This window comes from Ovis canadensis, chromosome 1 (assembly GCF_042477335.2).
Source record: "Ovis canadensis isolate MfBH-ARS-UI-01 breed Bighorn chromosome 1, ARS-UI_OviCan_v2, whole genome shotgun sequence".
NCBI classification, from domain to species: domain Eukaryota; kingdom Metazoa; phylum Chordata; class Mammalia; order Artiodactyla; family Bovidae; genus Ovis; species Ovis canadensis.
In genome coordinates, this window is record NC_091245.1 from 240,519,394 (window position 1) to 240,546,894 (window position 27,501).

The 27,501-nt window shown below is 41.0% G+C and overlaps 1 protein-coding gene across 1 annotated transcript in view; it reads left to right on the forward strand.

Annotated features, from left to right (window-relative positions):
• The first annotated feature begins 863 nt into the window (after positions 1-863).
• Positions 864-27,501, forward strand: part of ERICH6 (glutamate rich 6) — a 45,140-nt gene continuing 18,502 nt past the window's right edge. The window contains exons 1-10 of the mRNA XM_069562748.1: positions 864-4,458; positions 5,284-5,341; positions 7,239-7,330; positions 11,075-11,137; positions 11,502-11,557; positions 11,658-11,774; positions 13,518-13,631; positions 22,700-22,857; positions 25,036-25,106; positions 26,764-26,909. Coding sequence (XP_069418849.1) covers positions 4,062-4,458; positions 5,284-5,341; positions 7,239-7,330; positions 11,075-11,137; positions 11,502-11,557; positions 11,658-11,774; positions 13,518-13,631; positions 22,700-22,857; positions 25,036-25,106; positions 26,764-26,909 — 1,272 coding nt within the window. The 5' untranslated portion in view covers positions 864-4,061. The remainder of the gene's footprint in view (positions 4,459-5,283; positions 5,342-7,238; positions 7,331-11,074; positions 11,138-11,501; positions 11,558-11,657; positions 11,775-13,517; positions 13,632-22,699; positions 22,858-25,035; positions 25,107-26,763; positions 26,910-27,501) is intronic.

Consider the following 27,501-nt stretch of genomic DNA (forward strand, 5'->3'; position numbering starts at 1 on the left):
TCAAGGCTGAAAGTCCCTGTTGGGAACTGACCAGATATTCACAGCTAGACCTCCATATTATTGCAAGCTAGGCTGGTGCTCACTGCCAGGCCATGTAGTCCTCCTGTTGGATAGAAAGATTCTCAAAGAATAACAACCTCAAACAAGGGGCTACAAACTAGAATGTTGGTGTCCCCTTAAAATTCATCTGTTGAAACCTAATTTCCAATGTGATGGTACTTGGAGGTGGGGCCTTAGGGTAATGATTAGGTCATAGGGACAGAGCCCTCCTGAATGGGATTAATGCCTTTAAAAAAGAGGCCCATAGAGTTCCCTCTCTCCTTCCGGCATGTGAGTTCAGTTCAGTTCACTCAGTCGTGTCCGACTCTTTGTGACCCCATGAACGGCAGCATGCCAGGCCTCCCTGTCCATCACCAACTCCCGGATTTCACCCAAACCCATGTCCATTGAGTTGGTGATGCCATTCAACCAGCTCATCCTCTGTCGTCCCCTTCTCCTGCCCTCAATCTTTCCCAGCATCAGGGTCTTTTCAAGTGAGTCAGCTCTTCACATCAGGTGGCCAAAGGATTGGAGTTTCAGCTTCAGCATCAGTCCTTCCAATGAACACCCAGGACTGCTCTTTAGGATGGACTGGTTGGATCTCCTTGCTGTCCAAGGGACTATCAAGAGTCTTCTCCAACACCACAGTTTAAGAGCATCAATTCTTCAGCGCTCAGCTTTCTTTATAGTCCAACTCTCACATCCATACATGACCACAGGAAAAACCATAGCCTTGACTAGATGGACCTTTGTTGACAAAGTAATGTGTGTTAGTTTCAAGTGTACAGTTATATATTTTCTTTTTCATAGTCTTTTCCTTTATAGGTTATTGCAAACTATTGAGTATCGTTCCCTGTGCTATACAATAGGTCTTTGGTGCAGAATACTTCACTTTCTGACAATATCCACTTCAGAGTAAAAGCTCATTTCCTTAGACTTCTCACAAATCATCTAACCAAACATGAAATCCTGTATTAGATTCTTTCTGACATTCTCTTACTAAAACATCTTGCTGTAACAGTAATAAACCCAACTTATTTAACTATATATGTATTCCTGGTGGTCTTTGGCTGAAATGTCCTTACAGCTATAGGCAGTCATTTCACAGTTATTGTCTTCACATACATCTTTCTTATTCACTCAGTGGTGTCTGACCCTTTGTGACCCCATGGACTGTATGGGACTTCCCAGGCAAGAATACTGGAGCAGGTAGCCATTCTCTTCTCCAGGGTATCTTCCTGACCCAGGGATTGAATCCAGGTCTCCTGCACTGCAAGCAGATTCTTTACCATTTGAGCCACCAGGGAAGCTACATACACCTTAGGGGTAAATGTTATTATTCCCAATATACTCCCAGGGAAACTGAGGCTGCAAGATGTAAGGTTATTTAGCAGAGAACACAGAAGGGGACTCTAAGCCTAACCCTGGTTACTTAACATAAGGGTCAGTCCAGACCCTTTTCACAACACCTAAATGTCCTCAGCCACATAGAGTCTCAGCTGGCTTCCTTTATTAGAGGTAAAGTTAAACAGCAAGAACACAATCCTTCCCACCAGGAACACTTGTCAGTCTTAATAGGCTTTTAAAAGGAAGTTGAACTGTACCGGTGAAGTTATAACTTGCAGTCCGAGCAGCAGGTAAACAGATGTCCATTATATTATTCTGTATACTTTATGTGTACAAAAATATTTTACACAAATTTTAGTAAGTATGAAACTATTGCAGGAAGGGGGCCCCTTCCAGTGCCCAAAAGTGGGCTCTTGTCTAACACTCGGAAATGAATTGTTCAAGGAGACACATGTGCTGACAAAGCAAGAGATTTTATTGGGAAAGGGCAGCCGCACAGAGAGCAGCAGGGTAAGGGAACCCAGGAGAAATGCTCTACCAGTCTTGGGTTTTATGATGATGGAATTAGTTTCTGGGTTGTCTTTAGCCAATCATTCTGACTCAGAATCCTTCCTGGTGGTGCATGCCTTGTTCAGCCAAGATGGATGCCAATGAGAAGGATTCTGGGAGGTGGCTGGACACGTGGTGTCACTTTTTGACCTTTTCTGAACTCTCCTGGTTAGTGGTAGCTTATTAGTTCCCTGTTCCTTACCAGGACCTCCTGTCATAAAACAACTCATGCAAATAGTTACTATGGTGCCTGGCCAGGGTGGGCAGTTTCAGTTAGTGCTTCCCCTAACAAAACCAAGCAGGATCCTACAGGATTCTCCCAGGTACAAAAGCCCTTCCATGTGCCCTATTTCTTGTTTGTAGAAAAAGGCTTTAGTCCCCTAGGAGCCTCCCCTGAGTCACAAAAGCCTGGCTCAAGAATTAATGATTGAAAGGATGTAGACATGTAGTGACAAAAACAGCAATTAGGCCTAGAGAACTGGTAACAATTTAAGCAGGAAATCACCCAAAGGCAGTCACAGAATCTTTGGTTCTGCCCTGAAGGACATAGATAACGGTATCTGAGACACATTCCTGAGTTATTTTGCAGACACTATAACCACCACCAAAGGGAAAAAGCTAAACAGCATAATGACCAGACTGTAACCATGATATAAGCTGCTGCACTCTGCGCAGTACTACATCTATGACTAGCACAATTCCAGGAGCTGGCTTCAAGAAAATGGCAACAAACCACCCTGAAACTGAGAATTATTATGCTTAAAAAAATCAAGACCAAACCACAGCATGACCAGTTTCAAGATGGTGGTCAAGAGCTGACTGTGCTGCTCTGCACAGCCCCTATCTGTACATCCTTAAAGCTTTCCTCTAAAGCTCTTGCCCCTGATCTGCTCACTGGGAGATGGTTTGGGGGACATTAGTTCACCACCTCCCCAGATTGCCAGCTTCCCAAGCAAAGCACCTTTCTTTTTCCACCAACCCTTGCTTGTTGAGCACTAAGTTTGGAGCAATGAGCAACCAAACCTGAGCTGGTTTCCAGACAGGTGGTAAAAAGTACAATGAGCTGAAAACAAGGTCACAGGAGATGCCTTGGTGGCCAGATGCCTCAGGCCTTGTCCACCCCCTGTATGGATGGATAGAACAAGCATTAATCAGGCCCCAGACTACAGCAAGGCACTCACCTCAGTGGCAAAATATAACTGGCATCAAAAAATCTCACTAATCAAGATAAACAATATTTAAGGTGTGCATGCTAAGTCGTTTCAGTCGTGTCCAACTCTTTGTGACCCTATATACTGTAGCCTGCCAGGTTCCTCTGTCCATGGGATTCTCCAGACAAGAATACTGGAGAGGGTTGCCATGACCTCATCCAGGGGATCTTCCCCACCCAGGGATGGAAACTCTTTTATGTCCCTTGCATTGGCAGGAGGTTCTTTACCACTAGCATCATCTGGGAAGCCCACATTTAAAGCAGTGTTTTAAAAAAATCAAACCAGCAAACTACCACGGTGGATCTGTGCCAGCTTTTGTAAATAAAGTTTTATCATAAGCTCCGAGAAGCACCTGTCCACTCCAAAACCAAACCCTGGCATCAGCAATACCAAGTGGCCTTATGGGGGTCCATCACTAGTAGCCGCTCTCCTTCCCTGGCTCCAAAAACTAGCTTCCCAATATTTTATAACAAATTAAAACGGAGTAAGTTCTACAAAAATATCGAATCGTGTTGTACACTAGAAATTAATACAATATTTTAAGTCAACCACATCTCCTTTTTTTTTTTTTTAATTAAAAACAAATTTAAAGACTGTCTCCAAATAAGCTGAGAAATTAGAAAGGAGGATCAGTTCGCAGCAGGCCGCTAGAATTTCCTGCTGGAGTCCAGAACGCAGATGCCAAAGGAACCTGCAGGAGTCCTGGCTACCCTCCTCGTCGGCCCCGCTCCCCCCAGCGCCAGTCCTCCCGGCTGAGGGGTCCTGCGACTTTAATCTCCAGGCTCGCGGGCCAAACTGCGGGCGGTTGCCCAGGGAAACGGACGGACGCACAGAGGTCGGCGCGCCCCCCGGGCCTGGACCTGCCAGTGTCCTTTGTGCTAGCGGGGATCCTGCTTCCTGCCCGCCACGGCCAACATGCCCTCGAAGCGCAGCTTCAGAAAGCCCGAGAAAGAGCAAGGCCAGGAGGAGGAGGAAGAGGAGGAGGAGGAGCAGGAGGTGAAAGTGGAGGAAGAGGAGGAGGAGGAAGAAGAGGAGGTAGTGGAGGAGGAAGAGGAGGAGGAAGAGGAGCAGCAGGCGGCGGCGGACCTGGAGAAGGAGCTGGAGGCCTTTGGGAGGTTCAGCGAGGAGTACTTCTGGAAGTTTTGGGACTTCGGAGATGCCAATGAGGAAGGCTGGCCTCGCCCCCGCTTAGCCAGCGTCGTCAGCCCCAGCCTGAGCCCAACGCTGACGTTCAGTACGCCGAGCCTGTCGTGGTGGAGCCAGACGTCTGTGCCCAGCGAGAGCGCCCCCTCCAGGATCTCCTCCCAAAAAAGTACCGCTCCCCCCACCTCGGCCCCCACGCCGAGCCCTTTCTTCTAAGGCTTCCCGATCCCTAGGGGAGAGCTGGTCCAACTACTCTAGAACCTTCGTCTACGGGGTGTCAGTTTCCAAATACACTCACCATTTCCCATACACCCCTATCTCAGTCCCTTCTATCAGAGACACTGAAATCTTCGCTGAGCGGCTGTGATGGTTCACAGTTTAGAATGAAGGGGAAGCATCCTCCTAAAACAGGAAACAGGCAGTAGTGTACCGAGTGCTCGCTTTATAACATGTACGAGTGCATTCAGTGATCGTGTCCTCTCTCTCATAGTCATCATGTCCTCCTGCCTCTCTCTCTCTCTCTCTCTCTCGCATACCACGAGGAAGAGGAAGGAGTAGTGCTTTAAGGATGCTGTGCTATTGAAACAGCTCTGCCTCCCCTCCTCCCCGCCCCCCCCCCCCCCCCCCAATAAACAGTTCTCATTTGTGCCTAACTTCCTGTACTGAAACCACTCCAGCCACTTGGAGGCAGAGCAGTTACTTAGAGTAGACTTCGCCCATCCCCCAGTATTGACATTTTGGTCTGGATCACTCTTTCCTGGGGCTGAGTGTGTTGAGGGCAGGAGGAGGGACTGTACTTGGCATTATGGTATATTTAACAGCATCCCTGTCTACATCTGACTCTGCCAGTTAGCCCCTACCAGGCTTTGTGACAATCAAAAATTGTCAAAATGTCTTTAGATATTGCTAAATGTCTCCTAGGGGGCAAAATTGACCTTTCGAGAACCATTGATTCAAATAGAATGGCTAAATTGTTTCGTGTTTTATTCAACAGGTTTTCCTAAAATATTTCAGACATTTAGGAAAGACATGTCTGAGATGAATTTTGATAGGTAAGAAACTGTTTTCAGTTTTCATCTTATTTTTTGAAAATGATGTTTACTTTGGGGATGAACATGTCAGGAAGGTAGAGTAAGATCATCCAGGGCATTTGCAACTAATATATATATATATATTTGAATTTTTAATCTACACTGTTAGACACTTTGGAGCAGATAGAGACAGGGTCCTTGCCCATCTCTGGCCTATTATCTACCTGTAGATTTCTGTACCCCTCTCTGTTCCCTCTTCCACTCACCAGAGTTAACATACTATTAACAGCTTGTTTTGTTTCCAGTAGAATTTAAATAGCAGATTTTCATCACTTGATTTATCAATTTTTAACATAGCTACTGACCTCCCATCATGAAAGCTGAGGAATGTAACTCACGCCACTTCCCTCCTCTCCATTTTCAGTAGTTATATTAATTTTAATTTTTCTAACCTTAAGGACTTTAAAGTATTTAAATCTCTACTTCTTGATTATCAATTTTAGTGACTATTAACTCTTTTAAAAAATTAACACCTTAAGGAACTGCTACTTCCTTCTCTCTTCTTACCCTTTCCTTTCCCAATAAACAATAAATTATTTAACAGATTTAATTAAAATATATAATATAGTCATATAGAGTCATATTACTTTACTAAGTTTTATTGTGATTGTGTGTTTTGTAATTATTATTAGTTCTTAGTGCTTTGGGTACAAGTTGATTCTAAAAGTTGAAAACCAATAACCAATACTCATAATTTCTTGCTAAGAAACCAATACTGTGACTGTATGCATGTATAAGAAAGTGAAATCCTATGTCCATAAAACTTGGCTCCTAAAAGGAGAACTTCTGAACCCTTGGTTGTTTTTAGTTGTCTTCAATTTTTCTGAATTGGGCTAATGGCCATACTTTCTTGATTTCCATTTTGCTTTTTTTCTTTTTATTCCTCTTCCTTTTGCTGGAGAAAATGACTCAGGTAATTATTTTGTATTGATCTCATGGATAGTTAAATTTCTGAGTTCTTGCCTGTCTTAAAATTTCTTCAGTGTTCCTTTACTCTTGGTCTCATAACTTGTTTCCCTGGGAAGTTAGACAGACAGGACTCCCCCAGATGGAGTGGCTTCAACAGAGCAGTTCTCCAGACAGTACAGTCATTTCAGAATTAAAACACACAATGTACCAGAAACAAAGCTTCAAAAAAGGAAGGTGGAGACATAAGAGAACTGAGAAAGGTGAAAACGTAAAAGTCCTAAAGTTGACTAAACTCTTTGGGAAAATTTTGTCTGATATTTTTAGAAGAGCCACCAAATTACAGCAAAACAAACAAACAAAAAAAACTCTGAAACTCAAAGAGGCAAAGGAACTTGAAAAGCAATATTTACTATTTACTTGTTACCTGTAACAGTCATTTTAGCTAGTCAGTAAATTCCTGCTGCCTGTTATGTCAGTGTTAACTGACTGATTAAGCGCCACAATACTTTTGGGATGAATACAGAATGCTTAATTACAATGCATTTAACTTCAGCCCTTTAAAAAGACTGGATTATTTTACAGCTACTTTAAAACGAACAGTATGTTCTAATTTAAATTCAAATAAATGTTTAAACACACATAACATCATTGCCAAAGCCAACAATAATGACACACATACACAGAGAGAGGGGTAGTAATTACTCTCTGAGAGAAATAATATGGTATTGGGAGCCTCTAAGATTTAGAAAGGAGTACTTTGCAAAGAACAGATACGGCACTAACACAGACTTTACTGAAGACATAAAAATGGAAGAAAATATTTCCAAGAAAAAAGAAATCAGGGTCTTCTAGGGACATTTGTTATTTGATTGTTAAATGTACCAGATTTTAAAAGACTGCTAACAACTCTCTAGGTATACTGAAAGCAAGCATTTTGTCTAAATTTCAGGGCTATCTATCACAGTCTGCATCCAAAAGTTCCAGTATCAATACAAACAGAAGAAAGTTGGCTTCAAGAATTGGCTGGCATGGAGAAGCCCAGTGAGTGGTTTGGTTCTGAAGCTTTTGCTGGGAGGTGGGACTGCATGCTGGAAAGAGCTTGGGGGTAGGCGACCAGGAGAGGTAGAATTAAACCCCAGCACCAACACAAACCAACACTGTGACAACGAGGCAAGTCAGTTAACCTCATTGACTCTCCTTCTTCCTCTACTGGCCATAATAATCCTTGTCTCATAGGACCATTATGAAGATCAAAATGAGATTCAACATTGAAAATCCTTGGCACTGAGTCTTTAGTAAATGGTAGCATCTGTGTTCACATTAAGAGATAGTCTGCCATCATATTTTGTTACATATCTCTATTTTTTTATTATAGAAGTAACACATGCATGCTGTTTTTTAAACATCAAACCATTAAGAAAAATATAATGGGAACATTAAGTTTTTAACTTACCCAGTGTATTCCTCAGAAGTCATCATTATGAATAGCCTTTCCTTTAAATGTTATTATTTGTTGTATGTTGGATCATATGTTCATCAGATGTTCACAGAGCACATACCTGTAATAGGTCAAGTACCTGTCACAGGTCACTTTCCTATGCTAGCGTCACAGCAATGAATAAAGCAGACAAACCCCTGTCTCAGTCAGTGGTCTTCTATTAAAGTGTGGGAGATGGAGGTGACAGTGATGGTGACATAAATAATACACAAAGCAAGTAAATGCACAATGGCTTAGATGATGTAAGTGCTAAGGAGAAAAATAGAGCAGGCAAAGGGGTGGGAAATGCTGGACAGATGGGTGAAAGTTTACACAGGATGCTCAGGGAAATCTTCACTGAGAAACTGAAGTATTTGAGTACAGACCTCGAAGTGTGAGAGTGATGATGGTCTCTGGGTAAAGAGTGTTCCAGGCATAGGGAAGAGAAAGCACTTCCCTCTAAAACAATGGAGGCAGCCAGAGTGGCTGCAATGGAGTGAGGAAGGAAGTGAATTCTAGGTAATAAAGGTCAGAGAGATGGTGAGGACCAGATCTTATTCAATGAGAATGAAGTCCGAAGTCACTGGAGGGCCTGCCCAGAGGAGTGACACAATCTAACATAAAAATCAGATGTAGAATTAATATCATATGTTAATATAATATTAAACCTACCATTAGAAAACTTGTTGGAGAAGGCAATGGCATCCCACTCCAGTACTCTTGCCTGGAAAATTGCATGGACAGAGGAGCCTGGTAGGCTGCAGTCCATGGGGTCGCTAAGAGTGGGAAACTACTGAGTGACTTCACTTTCACTTTTCACTTTCATGCATTGGAGGAGGAAATGGCAACTCACTCCAGGGTTCTTGCCTGGAGAATTCCAGGGACGGGGGAGCTTGGTGGGCTGCCGTTATGGGGTCGCACAGAGTCAGACACAACTGAAGTAACTTAGCAGCAGCAGCAGCAGCAAACTTGTTAATTATTCCCAAATTAATCTATATAGTCCAAGTAATTTCGATGAGGTTTTTCAGAGGAATTTGACAAGTTGACTCTTTGATCTTGCTTTGCAGCATTAAAATATAAACTGAGACATTTTCCATTTTTTTAGAGTTTATTTAAGAGTTTATTTGAGCAGATATGGATTGGAATTGGCCAGCGCCAAACCAGATATGGTTAGGAGCACTTCACAGAGGAGAGCTCTGGAGAGGTTTTTATAGAGAAGTCGAAAGAGCAAACCAAGGAAGTTATTTGACTGGCTATTGCCTAAGGTTGCATTATTTGGGAAAGCCCAGTTGGCTGTTTGCAGTTAGCTGTTCTTAACCTTGAGTCATTAACCTTGGCTCTGGCTTAGGTTTCCCTTTTGCTAACAGTTGGCTACCAAGGCATTATTAGAGCCACCTCATGGAATAATTTCCTTGTTTGATTACTTTAACAACAGGAGCCTAATGTACATTTTCAACTTTTTTTCATATCTTCTTTTATAGTTCCTTTTAATAGAGAACTTATTTGCAGCTCTAATTAATTTATTCTGAGGTGTTTTGCAGTTGTCTTTTATTGATATAACAATTGGAATTTTTTTCTATTATATTTTCTAATTGGTTATTGTCCATGTATAGACTCGTTTGAAAAGACCCTGATGCTGGGAAAGATTGAAGGCGGGAGGAGAAGGGGACGACAGAGGATGAGATTGTTGGATGGTATCACTGACTCAATGCACATGAGTTTGAGTAAACTCCGGGAGTTGGTGATGGACAGGGAGGCCTGGTGTGCTGCAGTCCATGGGGTCACAAAGAGTTGGACGCGACTGAGCAACTGAACTGAACTGAGGAAAATTATTGATTGCATTAGTCTTGTATCTGATTCTCTTGCTGAACTTTCTAATTCTAATAGTTTATCAGTTAAAAGTCTACCAGACAATTATATTTCCTGTGATTAGCAGCAGTTTTCTCTTTTTTTTAATTAAAAAATATTTTTTACCTTCCTATGTCAGGAACAACTGATCTACTTTCTTGAAATGACTGCATAGCATTCCCTTATATACCTATAGTTACTGTGACTTATGTAATACATCTGATTGTTAGATGTTTCAAGGTCATTTGATTTGGTTTGGTTTGGTGTTTTGACCTCTTCACTATAACAAAATATACCTTAATGAAAACCTTTGCTCACTCTTTTTTTAAAAAAATATCTGTGCTGGTGTTTCTGTTGGGCAAAATGCCTAAAACTTATTTTTAAGTTGTTCAAGGGCTTCCCTGGAAGTCCAGGGGCTAAAACTTCACCTTCCCATGCAGGGAATATGGGTTTGATCCCTAGTCAGGGAGTTAAGATCCCACATGTCTCACTACCAAAAAACCAGAACATGAACAACAGAAGTAATACTGTGACAAATTCAATGAAGACTTTAAAAACTGGTCCACTTGAAAAAATAAAAGTATTCAGATCCTCCACATAGGAAGTTGGAGAAGGAAATGGCAACCCACTCCAGTATTCTTGCTTGGAGAATTCCATGGACAGAGGAGCCTGGCAGGCTACAGTCCATGTGGTTGCAAGAGTCGGACATGACTTAGCAACTAAACCACCACCACCACAGAGGAAGGGTCTCATCCTCTGACACCCATCTCTTTCTCCAGCACCAGCTCTGGCTATACTGGGAAAATGGGCCCACCCTCCCCCTTTACCTCTGTCCCATTGTGGTTTGTTTGGATTGGTTTTTCATCACGCCAATCTCATTTGCTTAACCTTCTAGACATTTACTCCAAGTGGCTTGTGTGTTGATGGCTATTTTCCCCATTCCCAGTATTGCCCTGGAATCTGCAGAGGGAATTGTCACGGTGGTTTAATTCACTGTTTTGAATGGGGTGCTCCTCCTCGACCCCAGCCCAGCACTCCTCTCGCTGAAGACTTTTGCAGAATGATGGTCATAAATTAGACAGAATGGTATGCTTAACAGGCAGAACACAAAAGGGTCTGCGAACCATGATTATAATCAAGTAAAATATACATTCATGTAGTATTCTGAGACTCAAAAGCAGCAAGGAAACATCTTTTATGTCTCCTGCATTGGCTGGCGGGTTCTTTACCACTAGTGCCACCTGGGAAGCTCCAGGAAACATTTTTAATGTGTTTCATTAGTGGTGCACCTCCTCTGTTTGTTACTTACTGTTGATAAAATGTTATTTGGGAAAAGGAAAAACATTAAAAGATAAACACAATAAAGCAACTTATTTTCCTAAGAGGCATATTTTCTTTTCTATGAGATTTCTTTCCTCCTTTGTCAGGACTGATTGACGAATGTACACTCTTTTTTTCAGGGAAGGAAGTGCCCTCTGTAAAGAAGGAGGATGAACCTGAAAATCTAGCATCTAAGTTAAGAGGTAACTGGATGTTTGGCATCAACTCCTCCTTCCGACAAAGACAAACTGCCCTTAGGGAGCCTGCCTTGACTTGGATGGCATCCAACCCCTTTAGAAAAGAGCTCCCCTAAGAATACAGCAGAAACTAACACAACATTGTAAAGCAATTATATTCCAGTAAAAAAAGAATATATGCAAGAAGATGGTGAAGGTAGGGTTTCAGGGCATTTAGACTCTGTGTGTGTGTGTGTGTGTGTGTGTGTGTGTGTGTGTGTGTGTGTGTGTGTGTGTGTGATGGGCTAGGACTTTATAGAAAATGGTTTTCAAAGTACATTGCATAAAAGTTTTAAACGTTCCTTCTAAATCTGTCCCTTTCTTTCTTCAGCAAAATGGATAATTGACCCAGAAGAACTGAAACTAAGTATTTTATGTGAACTGGAGGTAAGAGATGTTTATCAACCCACCTAGTACACCATACTCATGGTAAAAATCACTTATTCAGTCTTCCTTTTTTTTTTCTTTCTCTCTTTTTAAAATTTAGTTTAAGGAAGACTTCATAACACTCTTTGAGCCCTCTCTGAGAACATTACCCAGCATTGGGCCACCACCTATTCTGACATTCAAACAAGAGAGTTCCAATTTAGGCATTAAGTTCAAGGTAATTTTCATTTACATTTTTTTTCTGTCATAAATGATGTAAAAAGGCACATGATGATTTGCACAAAAGATACTGAACATAATTTTTTAAGGTTATTTTTTGATGTGGACCATTTTTAAAGTTGTTATTCAATTTATTACAGAATTGTTTCTGTTTTATATTTTTGTTTTTTGGCCGAGAGTCATATGGGATCTTAGTTCCCCAACCGGGGCTGAAATCCACACTCCCTGTGTTAGAAGGCAAAGTCTTAACAACTGGACCACCAGGGAAGTCCGAACAGTGAACTTGAAAAAAAAAAAAAGCAGGCTAAGAGCTCACTCACTTGGAATAGCACTTAGGGTGGCTGTGTTAATTTCCTAGGGCTTCTGTAACAAAATGCCAGAAACTAGGTGGCTTATGGCAACAGAAAAGTATTGTCTCACAGTTCTGAAGGCTAAAAGTCCAAAATCAAGGTGTCAACAAGTCCAGCCTGGGAGAGTCCCTTCTTGCCTCTTCCGAGCTTCTGGTGATGGCGTCAGTCATCGGCATTCCTTGGCTTGTGGCTACATCCACAGCGTGTGTCTGTGTCCAAATGTCCCACTTCTCCAAGGATACCATATTGCTTTATTGCCCACTCTGATGACTTCATTACATCTTCAGAGACCCCATTCTAAGTCAGGCCGCATTCACAGATACCAGGGGTTAGGATTAACATAGCCTTTGGGGGAACACAGTTCAATCTATAACAATGGCCATAAGCCTGGAAGCACAGTGAGCGTTACCTGTATTTAATAGTGTTAAGTGACCAATTAATGTCTGCTTTCAATGGGCGAGGGAGAGGTCACCTTAGTTATTCTGACAGGATGCACACCACCTTGCTTGGCCGAAGAGGTATGGGACTGACTGGCAGTATGATTATTTCCAAACTTGGACTTGTGCTGAGAGCTGCACACTCCCCAGACTGGAACCTCCTTGATTACTTCTTCTGGGGCACACTAAAGGTACAGCCTTGTTTGCTGAAAATAAGATTCACCAACAAGTGAGGCAGGGCAGCACAGGTATGTGTGTAGGAGTTGACAGGAATGCCCTGTGGATGCAACAACGTGATTGGTGTTCACTGATATTTTGTGCAGCACATTGAACTAAGCAATTCTAATGCATCGTGACACATTAAATACATCATGTAATGTAAATTCTTTCTTGAAGAAAGAAATTCTTTCTTCAAACATAAGTGTTAATTGCACAGTCATGTCCACCTCTTTGTGACCCCATGGACTATAGCCCACCAGGTTCCTTTGTCCATGGAATTCTCCAGGCAAGAATACTGGAGCGGGTGGCCATTCCTTTCTACAGGGGATATTGCTGACCCAGGGATCGAACCAGGTCTCTTGCATTGCAAACACAGCACCTTCCTTTTTCTGAAGCGCAAGAGCTTGTATTGAGCTTTCTTCCCCTGACACCCAGAGATGGGCCTGAGCTTGAGGAAGGCCTTGGGGGCTGCCTTCCACAGAGCTGTCCCTGCACTGGTCTCTGGGCAGGGCTGGTTCCACCTGAATCCCAGGCAGACCTTTCAGGTCTTCTGAGACAGGCCTTGACATTAGTTAGGTTTGGGGTGGCAGCACCCGATTGGCCAGATCTCTTTTCCAGCCACACTCTTTGAAGTGTAGATTCGCTGGCCCTGCCCAGGGCTCTGGCTTCTCCTGCTCTGAGAGGCTCTGGGCCTCCATTGTGGGCATATCTTCATTTTTTCTCTTCTCTCTGAAGGAAGAAGAAGAGGAGGAATCACCCAAGTGTGAATTCTGTGGGAGCGACCTAAGAACATTTCTCTCCCATGTGGATGTTTCCTCTGATTACGGCAGCTCTGAACTGCCAGAACATGTAAGTTCTAGAGCAGGTTTACCGAGGTATTTTTAGACATTATTTTAAACATAAGCAGCATGTTCTTCTGCATCTTCCCACTACATCGCCCCCCACCTTTTTTTTTTTTTTTTTTTTTTTTGCCACACTGCATGGCTTGGAGGACCCTAGTTCCCTGAACAGGGATTGAACCTAGGCCCCCAGCAGTGAAAACACTGGAATTCTAACCACTAGATTGCCAGGGAATTCCATGAATTGCCATTCTTAAAAGGGTTCTGTGTTAGCTCTTGGGGCAATGCAAATCATAACCACAGTGGGATACCATTTCACCCCCCTTGAATGGCTATAACCCAAAAGACAGATAATAACAACTGTTGGCAAGGGTATAGGGAAACTGGAATTCTCAAACATTGCTGAAGGGAAATATAAAATGATGCCACCACCTTGGACAAGTCTAAACAGTAGCTCCTCAAAAAGTTAAACATACAGATACCATATAACCAACAAATAATTCCATTCCTAGGTATATACCCATTAAAACTAACAACATATGTCTACCCAGAAACACATATAAATGTTCACAGCAGCATAATTTATAACAGCTAGAAAGTGAAAACAACGCAGATGTTCATCAAGATAGTGTAAAGAAACGTGGAGCATCCAGACTAAGGAATCTTTTTTTTCCCAGATCATTAATTTTATTTTATTTTTAAAATTTGTTTATTTTTTAATTGAAGGATCTTTGCTTTACAGAATTTTGTTGTTTTCTGTCAAACTTCAACATGAATAAGGCACAGGTGTACATATATCCCCTCCCTTTTGAACCTCCTTCCCATCTCCCTCCCCATCCCATCCCTCTAGATTGATATAGAGCCCCTGTTTGAGTGTCCTGAGCCATACAGCAAATTCCCATTGGCTATCTATTTTACATATAGTAATATAAGTTTCCATGTTACTCTTTCCATACATCTCACCCTCTAGTCTCCTCTCCTCTCCCTATGTCCTTAAGTCTATTCTCTATGTCTGTTTCTCCATTGCTGCCTTGTAAATAAATTCTTCAGTACCATTTTTCTAGATCTAAATTGCATATGTATATGTTATAATACAATATTTGTCTTTCTCTTTTTGACTTATCTCTGTATAATAGGCTCTAGGTTCATCCACCTCATTAGAACTGACTCAAAGTTGTTCCTTCTTATGGATGAATAGTATTCTATTGTGTATATGTACCAAAACTTCTTTATCCATTCTCTGTCGATGGACATCTAGGTTGCTTCCATGTTCTAGCTATTGTAAATAGTGCTGTAATGAACAATGGGATACATGTGTCTCTTTCAATTTTGTTTTCCTCAGGGTATATGCCTAGGAGTGGAATTGCTGGGTCATATGGTGGTTTTATTCCTAGTTTTTAAGTAATCTCCATACCGCCTTCCATAGTGGCTGTATCAGTTTACATTCCCACCAACAGTGCAAGAGCGTTTGCCTTTCTCCACACCCTCTCCAGCATTTATTGTTTGCAGACTTTTTGATGAGGGTCATTCTGACCAGTGTGAGTTGATATCTCATTGTAGTTTTGATTTGCATTTCTTTAATAATGAGTGATGTTGAGCATCTTTTCATGTGTTTGTTAGCCATCTGTGTGTCTTCTTTGGAGAAACGTCTGTTTAGGTTTTTTCCCCAGTTTTTGATTGAGTTGTTTGTTTTTCTGTTATTGAGTTGTATGAGCTGCTTGTATATTTTGGAAATTAATCCTGTGTCAGTTATATCATTTGCTATCATTTTCTCCCATTCTGAGGGTTGTCTTTTCACCTTGCTCATAGTTTCCTTTGCTGTGCAAAAGCTTTTAAGTTTAATCAGGTTCCACTTGTTTGTTTTTGTTTTCATTTCCATTACTCTAGGAGGTGGGTCATAGAGGATCTTGCTTTGGTATATGTCACTGAGTGTTCTGCCTGTTTTCCTCTAAGGGTTTTATAGTTTCTGGTCTTATGTTTAGGTCTTTAATCCATTTTGAGTTTATCTTTGCATATGGTGTTAGGAAGTGTTCTAATTTCATTCTTTTACATGTAGCTGTCCAGTTTTCCCAGCACCATTTATTGAAGAGGCTGTCTTTGCCCCATTGTATATTCTGGACTCCTTTGTTAAAAATAAAGTACCCGTAGGTGCATGGTTTTTTTCTGGGTTTCTATCTTGTTCCATTGGTCTATATTTCTGTTTTTGTGCTAGTATCATACTGTATTGATGACTGTAGCTTTTTAGTATAATCTGAAGTCAGGAAGGTTGATTCCTCTAGCTCCACGCTTCTTTCTCAAGACTGCTTTGGCTATTCGGGGTGTTTTGTGTTTCCATATGAATTTTGAAAATTTTTGCTCTAATTCTGTGAAAAATGCCATTGGTAATTTGATAGGGATGGCATTGAATCTGTAGATTGTGTTTGGTAGTATAGTTATTTTCACAATATTGATTCTTCCTACCCAGGAATATGGAATATCTCTCCATCTGTTTTTGTCATCTTGGATTTCTTTCATCAGTATCTTATAATTTTCTCTGTATAGTTTTTTTGTCTCCTTAGATAAGTTTATTCCTAGATATTTAATTCTTTTTGTTGCAATGGTGCATGGGATTGATTCCTTAATTTCTCTCTGATTTTTCATTGTTAGTATATAGAAATGCAAGTGACTTCTGTGTATTGATTTTGTATCCTGAAACTTTGCTAAATTCACTGATTAGCTGTAGTAATTTCCTGATACTATCTTTAGGGTTTTCTATGTACAGCATCATGTCATCTGCAAACAGACTTCTTCTTTTCCAGTCTGGATTCCTTTTATTTCTTTTTCTTTTCTGATTGCTGTAGCTAGGACTTCTAGAACTATGTTGAATAATAATGGTGAAAATGGATACCCTCGTCTTGTTCCTGATCTTAGGGGGAATGCTTTCTGTTTTTCACCATTGAGAATAATGTTTGCTGTAGGCTTATCATATATGGCCTTTACTATGTTGAAACAGGTTCCTTCGATGCCCATTTTTTGAAGGGTTTTCATTATAAATGGGTGCTGAATTTTGTCAAAGGCTTTTTCTGCATCTACTGAGATTATCATATGATTTTTATCTTTTGATTTGTTAATATCATGTATCACATTGATTGACTTGCTTGTATTGAAGAATCCTTGCATCCATGGAAGAAACACAACTTGATCATAATGTATGAGCTTTTTGATGTGTTGCTGAATTCTGTTTGCTAAAATTTTGTTGAGGATTTTTGCATCTATGTTCACCAGGAATATTGGCCTGTAGTTTTCTTTTTGTGTGTTGTCTTTGTCTGGTTTTGGTATCAGGGTGATGGTGGCCCCATAGAATGAGTTTGGAAGTGTTCCTTTCTCTGCAATTTTTGAAAGAGTTTTAGAAGGATAGCACTAGCTCTTTAAATGTTTGATAGAATTCTGCTGTGAAGCCATCTGGTCCTGGGCTTTTGTTTTTTGAGAGATTTTTTAATCACAGTTTCAATTTCAGTGCTTGTGATTTGGTTTTTCATAATTTCTGTTTCTTCCTTGTTCAGTCTTGGAAGATTGAACTTTACTAGGCATCTGTCCATTTCTTCCAGGTTATCCATTTTATTGCCATATAGTTGTTCATAATAGTCTCTTATAATCCTTTGTATTTCTGCATTTGTATTTCTGTCTGTTGTAACCTCTCCTTTTTCATTTCTAATTTTGTTGATTTGATTCTTCTTTCTTTTTTTCTTTATGAGTTTGGCTAAAGGTTTGTCAATTTTGTTTATCTTCTCAAAGAACCACCTTTTAGTTTTATTAATCTTTACTATTGTTTCTTTCATTTCTTTTCCACTTATTTCTGCTCTGATATTTATGATTTCTTTCCTTCTACTAATTTTGGGATTTCTTGTTCTTCTTTTTCCAGTTGTTTTAGATGTAAAGTTAGGTTGTCTATTTGATGTTTTTCTTGTTTCTTAAGGTAGGATGGTATTGCTATAAACTTCCCTCTTAGAACTGCTTTTGCTGCATCCCATAGGTTTTGAGTTGTTAAGTTTTCATTGTCATTTGTTTCTAGAAATTTTTTGATTTCCCTTTTTATTTCTTCAGTAACATGTTGGTTATTTAGAAATGTGTTGTTTAATCTCCATGTGTTTGTGTTTTTTACAGTTCTTTTCTTGTAATTGATATCTAGTCTCATAGCACTATGGTCAGAGAAGATGCATGATACAATTTCAGTTTTCTTAAATTTACTGAGGTTTGATTTGTAACCCAAGATGTTGTCTATCCTAGAGAATGTTCTATGTACACTTGTGAAGAAGGTGTATTCTTCTGCATTTGGATGGAATGTCCTGAAGATATCAATGAGATCCATTTCATCTAATGTATTATTTAAGATTTGTTTCCTTATTAATTTTCTGTGTTGATGATCTGTCCATTGGTGTGAGTGGGTTGTTAAAGTCTCCTACTATTACTGTGTTACTGTCAATTTCTCCTTTAATGTATTTTAGTGTTTGTCTTATGTATTGAGGTGCTCCTATGTTGGGTGCATAGATATTTACAATTGTTATGTCTTCCTCTTGGATTGATCCCTTGATCATTATGTAATGACCTTCCTTATCTCTTGTAATCTTCTTTAACGTCTATTTTGTCTGATATGAGGATTGCTGCTCCAGCTTTCTTTTGCTTCCCATTTGCATGGAATATATTTTTCCATCCTCTCACTTTCAGTCTATATGAGTCTTGAGGTCTGAAGTGGGTTTCTTGTAGACAGCATAAATATGGGTCTTGTTTTATTATCCATTCAACCAGTCTTTGTCCATTTACATTTAAAGTAATTGTTGATGTGTATGTTCCTATTGCCATTTTCTTAATTGTTTGGGGTTGATTTTGCAGATATTTTTTCTTCTCTTGTATTTCTTGACTATATAAGTCCCTTTAACACTTCTTGTAAAGCTGGTTTGGTGGTACTGAATTCTCTTAACTTTTGCTTGTCTGAAAAGCTTTTGATTTCTCCATCATTTAAATGAGATCCTTGCCAGGTAAAGTAATCTTGGTTGTAGATTTTTCCCTTCCAGTACTTTAAATATATCCTGCCATTCCCTTCTGGCCTGCAGAGTTTCTGCTGAAAGATCAGCTGTTAAGCATATGGGGTTTCCCTTGTATGTCACTTGTTGCTTCTCCCTTGATGCTTTTAATATTCTTTCTTTGTGTTTAGTCTTTGCTAGTTTGATTAGTATGTGTCTTGGCATGTTTCTCCTTGGGTTTATCCTGTATGGGACTCTTTGTGCCTCTTGGATTGATTGACTATTTCCTTTTCCAGTTGGGGAAATTTTCAACTATAATCTCTTCAAAACTTTTCTTTTTCTCTTTCATTTTCTCTTATTCTTCTGGAACCCCTATAATTTGAATGTTGGGGCATTTGATATGGTCCCAGAGGTCTCTGAGACTGTCCTGAGCTATTTTCATTCTTTTTACTTTATTCAGCTCTTCAGAGGTTATTTTCACCATTTTATCTTCCGGTTCTCTGATTTGTTCTTCTGCTTCAGATATTCTCCTATTGATTCCTTCTAGAGTATTTTTAACTTCAGTAATTGTGTTGTTTGTCTCTGTATGTTTATTCTTTCGTTCTTCTAGATCATTGTTAATTGATTCTTACATTTTCTCCATTTTGTTTTCAAGGTTTTTGATCATCTTTACTACCATTATTCTGAATTCTTTTCCAGGTAGTTTTCCTATTTCCTCTTCATTTATTTGAACTTCTGTGTTTTCTGGTTTGTTCCTTCATCTGTGTAGTATTTCTCTGCCTTTTCATTATTTTTTTTTTAACTTATTGTGTTTGAGGTCTCCTTTTCCCAGGCTTCAAGGCTGAATTCTTTCTTTCTTTCGGTTTCTTCCCTCCTAAAGTTGGTCCAGTGGCCTGTGTAAGCTTTGAATAGGGTGGGATTCGTGCTGTTTTTTGTTTGCTTCTTTGTTTTTCCCTTTGCTGGGTAAGGCTGAGTGAGGTGCTAATCCTGTCTGCTGATGAATTTTTGTTTTCTTTGTTGTTTAGATGAGGTGTCCTGCACAGGGTGCTATTGGTGGTTGGGTGATGCCAGGTCTTGTATTCAAGTGGTTTCCTTTGTGTGAGTTCTCACTATTTGATATTCCCTAGGGTTAGTTCTCTGGTAGTCTATGGTCTTCGAGTCAGTGCTCCCACTCCAAAGGCTCAGGACTTGATCTCTTGTCAGGAACGAAGATTTCACAAGTGGTTTGTTATGGCATTAAGTGGGATGAAAACAAATACCCCAAAACAAGAAGCCAAAGATGAACCCCAGACAAATGGCAGTTACAAAATCAGGCAAATAATAATTAAAATAATGGAATATACACCCATAAGAAAATCAAAACAGTCCAACAGAAATAAAGTAAAATAGATTGATCTGGTGAACAAAGGAAACCAAGAATTATATCTACCAGTTAACAGCAAAACTAAAGCACAAACTGGAAAACATAACTAAATCAAGGTGTCAAGATGGGAATAAAGCAATGAAAACAAAACTAACTAATATGTTGAGAGTAAAGGAAAGAATAAAAGACTAGATATGCAAAGATAAATAGAGGTAGATAAAGAAGATTTATATACATTAAAGATTAACTGCAAGGGGAAAAGAACAGTAGGAAAAGCAAACAAAGGAATAAATGTAGAAAAAATAATAACAGATTTAAGAAAATTAAAATTAAAAAAGAGAAAAGGAAAAAAAAAGGGAAGAAGAAAGGGAAAAAAAAAAAAAAGGAAAACTCCCCAGAACAGCAAAAACCCACAAAAACACAGAGGTTTATAACAACAATAAAAAATGTGATGAGAAAAATAAAAGCTTAATTAGATTTCATAGTGCCAATAAAATTGACAACTAAAACAGAAGTGGGGTGGGGAGAAAAAAAAGAATCCAAAAGAATCTGTAAAACAAGTCAAAACATAAGAATAATAAATGTTTTTCTTGAGTCACTGCTGTCAGAGTCCTTTCCTTTGCTGGGAGTCACAGTCTACTTTACTTCACCTCCCTAGGATGCCCTCCAACACTGTGCCGGTCACCAGACCTGCTGTGGGGGCAGCTCAGAGTCTAATCTGCTCCTACTCCTGTGTGTTCTTGCCTCCAATGTCCACAGCTATCAGAACTAGTGTGTTTTCTTTTGGGGGAGCTCTCAATGTCCTTTTACATATTCCATAGACACAGAGTCTGCCTAGTTGATCACGTGGATTTAATCTGCAGCTTGTACAGTTGGTGGGAAGATTTTGGGTCTTCTTCCTTAGCCACACTGCCTCTGGGTTTCAGCTGTGCTTTTATTTCCAAATGTGTGGGTCATCCCCTGGGGTTTGCACCTGAGACTGCCCTGGAGGATTTGGGTCTGCCCCAGTGAGGGCCAGGTGTGGAGGTGGTGCTGCTTGCGTCCCAGGGCTTCTGGCAGCACCAGGTACTCAGAGGAGTTGGTGGTTAGGGCAGCAGGAAATATAGGGCCCTAGAAGGGTATGGCAGCCAGTATTGGCCAATACACTCCAGTATTCTCACCTGGAGAAGCCCCCGACAGAGAAGCCTGGTGGGCCACAGTCCACAGGGTTTGAAGAACTGGACATGACCAAAGTGACCCTGCATGCATAGATGCAAGACATTTTTGGCCTGTGGCAGCTCTGCCCCAGTGAGGGTTGAGCATGAAAGTGGTGCATCTTTTTGGCTTGCAGGGACCCTGGCAGCACCAAGTGTGCAGGGACACGGACTGCCTCCACTGCAGGACTTATGGCCCTAACAGTCTTTTTTCAAGCCTCTTATAGCTGGCAATCAGAAGGCCTCTTTGGGCAGTCTTTCTCTGTAGCTCTGCCTGTTCAGGCACTTAGAGGGTTCCCTTGCCTGGGGTCCTTCTCTACTGTTAGGCATGTCAGGCACATAGGGGGGCCCCCCCCCGGCTGAGGTCCTACTCTGTAGTTCAGTGGTGAGGCGTTTGATGGGCCAGCCTCTCTATTTTCAGCTGCCGATGCTGGCATGTGGGGAGAGAGAGGCTATGGTGATGGCTACACCCCACACACATGACTCAGCAGTATTGGCTTGCTTCTGTGGCTGCCCGGCTTTCCTCCACAGGCATTTCCCATCACAATTTCCTCCCTCACATCCCCTCAATCCGTCTCTCCACAGTCAACAGCAGCCCTCGCCCTGGGATTGCTCCACAATCCCTAAACTCCAGCTCCCAGCTGTTGTGCCTTCTAGGGGACCTGTGGCCCTGTCCGGGGTACGTATGGCTGCAGCAAACACTGTCTGATTCTCATTCCATTTAGGCTGCCACAGATCAGCTGTTTCACTCTCAGCCTTTATATTTCTCCTCTGACTCAGACAATTGGCCTGCTGTGGGGATTGGACCCCTCCTTCAGTTCCCCCACCTGCCAAGGGCAGGTCCATCCTACTAACACTCGTGTTTTTCCCCCTAGTTCCTTCATCCTACTGAGATTTGCATGGCTCTGTATGTTCTTTTCCGCTGGTCAGACACTCCTGTCAGCTCTCAGCTGGTGTTCTGCATGCACTTCTGTGTCTGAAGGTATATCAGGGGAGAGAGATGTATTCCATGTCCACCTACTCCTCCGTCGTCTTGTTCCTCCTCCCATACCATGGAGTCTTATGCAGCCATAAAAAGACATGAAGCATTTAAGCATGCTTCAACATAAATGAAAATATTGTACTAGGTGAAAAAAGCCAGTTACAAAGCACCACATTCCATTTGTATTAACATACAGAACAGGCAAATCTACAGAGACAGCAGATAGATTAGTGGCAGCCATGTGGGGAGGAGAAGGAGTAACTGTTACTGAGTACAGGTTTCACGTTCTAAAATTGATTGTTGTGATCACTGCACACTTCTGTGAATATACTAAAAATTATTGAATTGTACACTTGAAATGGGTGAATTGTATGATATGGGAATTATACCTCAATAAAGCTATTAGCCCCCCCTCCCTAAAAAAATATGATAGATTGTTATCCAAAACCCCATTAGCCATTTTGGGTTTTATTTTTTTCCCCTCCTGTAATTACCTTCATCTAGGGCTGAGCAGAAGAAAATAACGTTTTTGTTTTTCAGACCTCCTGTTGTGGTTATTTCCAAAATCTGGTCGACTACATCTGTGAAGAAAACAAAAAAATCCAGAGCTCTAAAGCTGAATTAATCAGTATTAACCCTCATGCCGCCCACGGCAGTGAAGTTGACAGACTCAAAGCGAAAGAAAAAGCTCTGCGGAGGTAATAGTGAGCCTTCGATATTGGAACTCAGATAGGCCCACTGAATTAGAAAGCCTTTTTTTTTTTTTAAGATTTATTTACTTATTTATTTTTGCCTGTACCGGGTCTTCGTTGCTACACGCAGGCTTTCTCTAGTTGTAGCAAGCGGATGCTGCTCTCCCGCTGTGGTGCGTAGGCTTCTTTTTGTGGCGGCTTCTCTCGTGGCAAAGTGTGGGCTTGAGGGTGCAAGCACTTCAGTAACTGTGTCCTGTGGGCTCCGTCGTGTGTCTGAGGGCTTAGTGGCATGTGGGATCTTCCCAGACCAGGGATCGAACTCATGTCCCCTGCATTGGCAGGTGGATTGTCAACCACTGGACCACCAGGGAAGCCCGAGAAAGCCTTTTCTAAAAACAAACCTCATTTTTTCAAAGCAGATAATTTTGTAGATGCATTCCCAGTGAAGAAACAAAAATTGGCTAAAGTAAACCTCATGCAGTTCCTGGTGGACGTTATGAGCGTCAGAAGGTGTCAGAAACTCAGTGAGCTCACTGACTTTTAGAGTAGAAAATTTACCCATCCCAAATTCTCAGGGAAATTGGGAATTCCTATTAATATATTAGAGAAATTTGTCCACTAAGTACAGTAGAAACACACATGCACTGATTAAATGAGTGGGTTCACAAGTAATAACAGATACAAAGAATAAGGAATGGCATGTAAACAGTAAAAAATTATAGTATACTTTTTTTGAAAGAAATAGAATGGTGGCTTTTATTCTCAGCTGGCACAGAGGGGAACACCTTATGCTCCTGTCTCAAGAACTGTGCCCCTAAGGCAAGTGCTCGCAGTCAGGAGTTGGTGAAGAGGAAACAAACGTGATGGGATCTAGATTTCTTCCTTCTGCTTTGTTTCAAAGACAGTCATAAACTGGTGTCAGTAACCCAGTAACTGCATCTGGCAGTTTGGAGGCTCTGAGGCCTTCTTTCTGACATGTAACTACAAGGGAAAGGCTGTTGTAAAGGTAGACACTGGATAGGGGATGTATTTAGCATAGAGTCAAGTGAAGTGTAGCTCCTGCAGTTAGGGGGCAGAAAAGCAAACTTACAGATGTGCAGAATTAGGAGCAGTTAAAGTAAAATAAACTAGGAGTGTTCAGGCCTGCTCACTGTTCTCTTTGTCTTCTTTGCTCTCAGAGAAGTGAAAAAGAAAAACTCATTCCTCTTTTTTCCTTTTCACTGCTACAAATTCCCCCGTTAGTTTATTCCCTCCATATCAATGGAGGAAGGGAAATACGTGTCATTCTTGTCTGGCTGAGGACAAACTTCAGTTTTGCTCTATTTGAAAATCACCAGCTGTTCAGTCCAGAGACCCATCTATCTCCTACTTCAAATTTTCCTTGAGACATGAACCCCAAGAAATCTTTACTGGGGTGATGAGGGACAGATGGTCAGTCTTCTGTAACTTCTTTAATGCTTACACAGAACTCATAGACCCTACTTCGGTGGGGTCATGGAGTTCTCGCCCTGTTCTATAAGGGGCTCTGGCATGACTTTTGTGGTTATTCCTGCTGGATCTGTTTGGAGGAGTGGCTGTTATCTCTTTGGGGGCATGGGTTTTTCTCTGCACATCATCTTTATCTTGATGTAAATCTGTGTCATCCGATAAGGGTCCTTCTGTCCAGGTTGGAGATGGTCCTTTGAATAATGTCTTTTTCAGAATGTATAATCCTCTGGTTGCAGGTCACAGGGCATCTCGCAGTTAGAGAAGGCTTTATCCAATTAAATACATGTGAGGTTGTCGGGGTAGGGGCGGGAAAAGGCAAGCTGCTGGCTTGCATTTCTTATAGCCCTTAGCTAACTGGGGCCTGTAATCCTTCGTTCTCAGAGTTTCCTCTAGATTCACCAGAGGCAGTGGTTGGAGTGGCTGCAGTCGAATGAAGGCCTGGTGGCAGGTATTCCCCTTTCTCAGGGCCTGCTGACTCACACTGAAAGGCTACAACTGCTGATTCCATGTCTCAGGTCTTTCCTTCTGGGTCATGAATGACCATTATCCTCCTGGAATTTAGGCTCTGGGTCTTGCTTTGGAGTCATCTATAAGTGATTCACCACCACCTCCTCCTTCTCCCACCACACTATAGTATACTGTTTTAAACTTGGAACACATTTCAGACTTGTGCATCATGTTTTTTTAATTTTGTAGAAAACAAGAGCGACAAATGGCCAAACACTATGAAATATTAACAAAAGAACAGCCTGCTTTCTCTGAAGAAGGTAAGTTCCTCAAAGCTGATGTTATAGATCAGTTATACATCAGAGAGCTCATGTGTTTGACCAAGGGCAAAAACTGATGTATTTTTAAAATAATATTAAAATTTTTCATTTTGGTCAATGCCTCAGTCAAAATGCCTAAAAATCAGAAAACCCCACTTTTCTATCACCTAGCTTTTGAAGTTATGAGTCTTCAGTTCACTGCTGTTATTGACTGAAATAATTTAGCAGCATCTATAGAGCACTGCAGAGAAGGTGACGGCACCCCACTCCAGTACACCCCACTCCTTGCCTGGAGAATCCCATGGACGGAGGAGCCTGGTAGGCTACAGTCCATGGGGTCATGAAGAGTCGGACATGACTGAGCAACTCCACTTTCACTTTTCACTTTTATGCATTGGAGAAGGAAATGGCAACCCACTCCAGTGTTCTTGCCTGGAGAATCTCAGGGATGGGGGAGCCTGGTGGGCTGCCGTCTATGGGGTCACATAGAGTCGGACACGACTGAAGCGACTTAGCAGGAGCAGCAGCATAGAACACTGACTTCGACTGGCTTCCCTCGTAGCTCAGTCGGTAAAGAATCTGCCTGCAATTCAGGAGACCCAGCTTCAATTCCTTGGTCGGGAAGATCACCTGAAGAAGGAAATGGCAACCCACTCTAGCATTCTTGCCTAGAGAATCCCATAGACTGAGGAGTTTGGCAGGCTACTGTCCATGGGGTTGCAAGAGTTGTACGGGACTTAGTGAGTAAACCACCACCACCAGAGAGCACTTGGGAGCTTCCCAGTTAGCACTAATGGTAAAGAACCTGCCGGCCAATGCGGGAGACATAAGAGATGTAGGTTCAACCCTTGCGTTCAGAAGATCCCCTGGAGGATGAAATGGAAACCCACTCCAGTATTCTTGCCTGGAGAATACCCATGGACAGAAGAGCCTGGTGGGCTACAGTCCATAGGGTTGCAAAGAGTCGGACATGACTGAAGCGACTTAGCACATAGAGCATTTTACAGAGAGCTAGAAAGAGCTTTTGAGTTCATTGTCTCTCTTTTAGTAAAACATACATTCCATTTTGTTTCAAGCTAGGATATGGAAAGTCTGTCAAAAATAAATCAAATTCCTTACTTATAGATGGGCCCCACTGGTCAGCTGGTCAGTATAGCTGCAGTACTAATACAACTGAAGGGGCATCAATTTTAGAATCAGAAGTTCTAGAGTTATATTTTTGCTTTTCTCCTTATAGGCTGCACATTGGAGTTAAATTTTATTTTTAATATTTCTGAGCATCAGGCTCCTCTGAAACTCAGAGCTATTGAAAAGATACTTTGAGAACATTTTTTTCCCAACTCAACCCCTAGTATAAAGTTCCTTAGGATTCAACTCTTTCATACTAAACCTACGGCCAAAAAATTCCACATAATGAAAATCATCATTTTTGTTCTTCCAACAAAATGAGAATGTTCTCATTTTTTAACAAAAGAGGGCCCCTCAATTTAATTTAATGAAGCTCCTCATTCTTCTTTCATTAAAAAAAAATGTCCAATGGAAAAAAGTGTCCAATGAATCAATGCATTTGTAATAGAATTTGAAATTTCATTTTAGAAGAGAGATTTTGGAAAGTTTTAAACATATATGTATTTGCATGTGATTCTTGTCCCATTAGATGCGAAACACTATAAAACCATCTCTTATCAATTTTCCGTGGATATTCCAGAAGGAGAGTCAGTTAAGGAAGAACTAACTGATTATCAAATGGACAAAAGAAATATATCCATTATTTGCTGTGATTCTAGGATAGCATGTGGAAAGGTAATTAGCTTGTAATTTTTCTATTTGCTACTCTTTAAAAACCAGTTTTACCTAAAATTATAAAAGCTGTCTCGATGAAGATGGTGGCTTGGTTACAGGACACGTTTAACTATTAGTCATAAAGAATCGGTACAGACTTGGCCTTTTAACTTCTACTTTAGAATAATGGGCTTCCTTGGTGGCTCAGTGGTAAAAAAAAAAAAACCCACCTGCAATGTAGGAACTGTGGGAGATACAGGTTCGATCCTTGGGTTGGGAAGTTCCCTGAAGTAGTGCATGGCCACCCATTCCAGTATTCTTGCCTAGAGAATCCCATGGACAAAGGAGCCTGGTGGCTACAGTCCATAGCGTCACAAAGAGTAAGACAAGACTAATGTGATTTAGCATGCACGCACACAGACTTTATAACAATACCTTACATGTGTCTTATGAGGGGCTATTTTAGTTAAAGCCTTTTTACTTTAAAATGTGAACACTGTATAGTGAGGAACATTTGAAACCCTTTAGAAACCTAAAATCAATGATAGAAAACCACCAGAAGTCTCAGCCTCATCCCAAAATCATGATTAATATTTCAATATTATCTAGATCT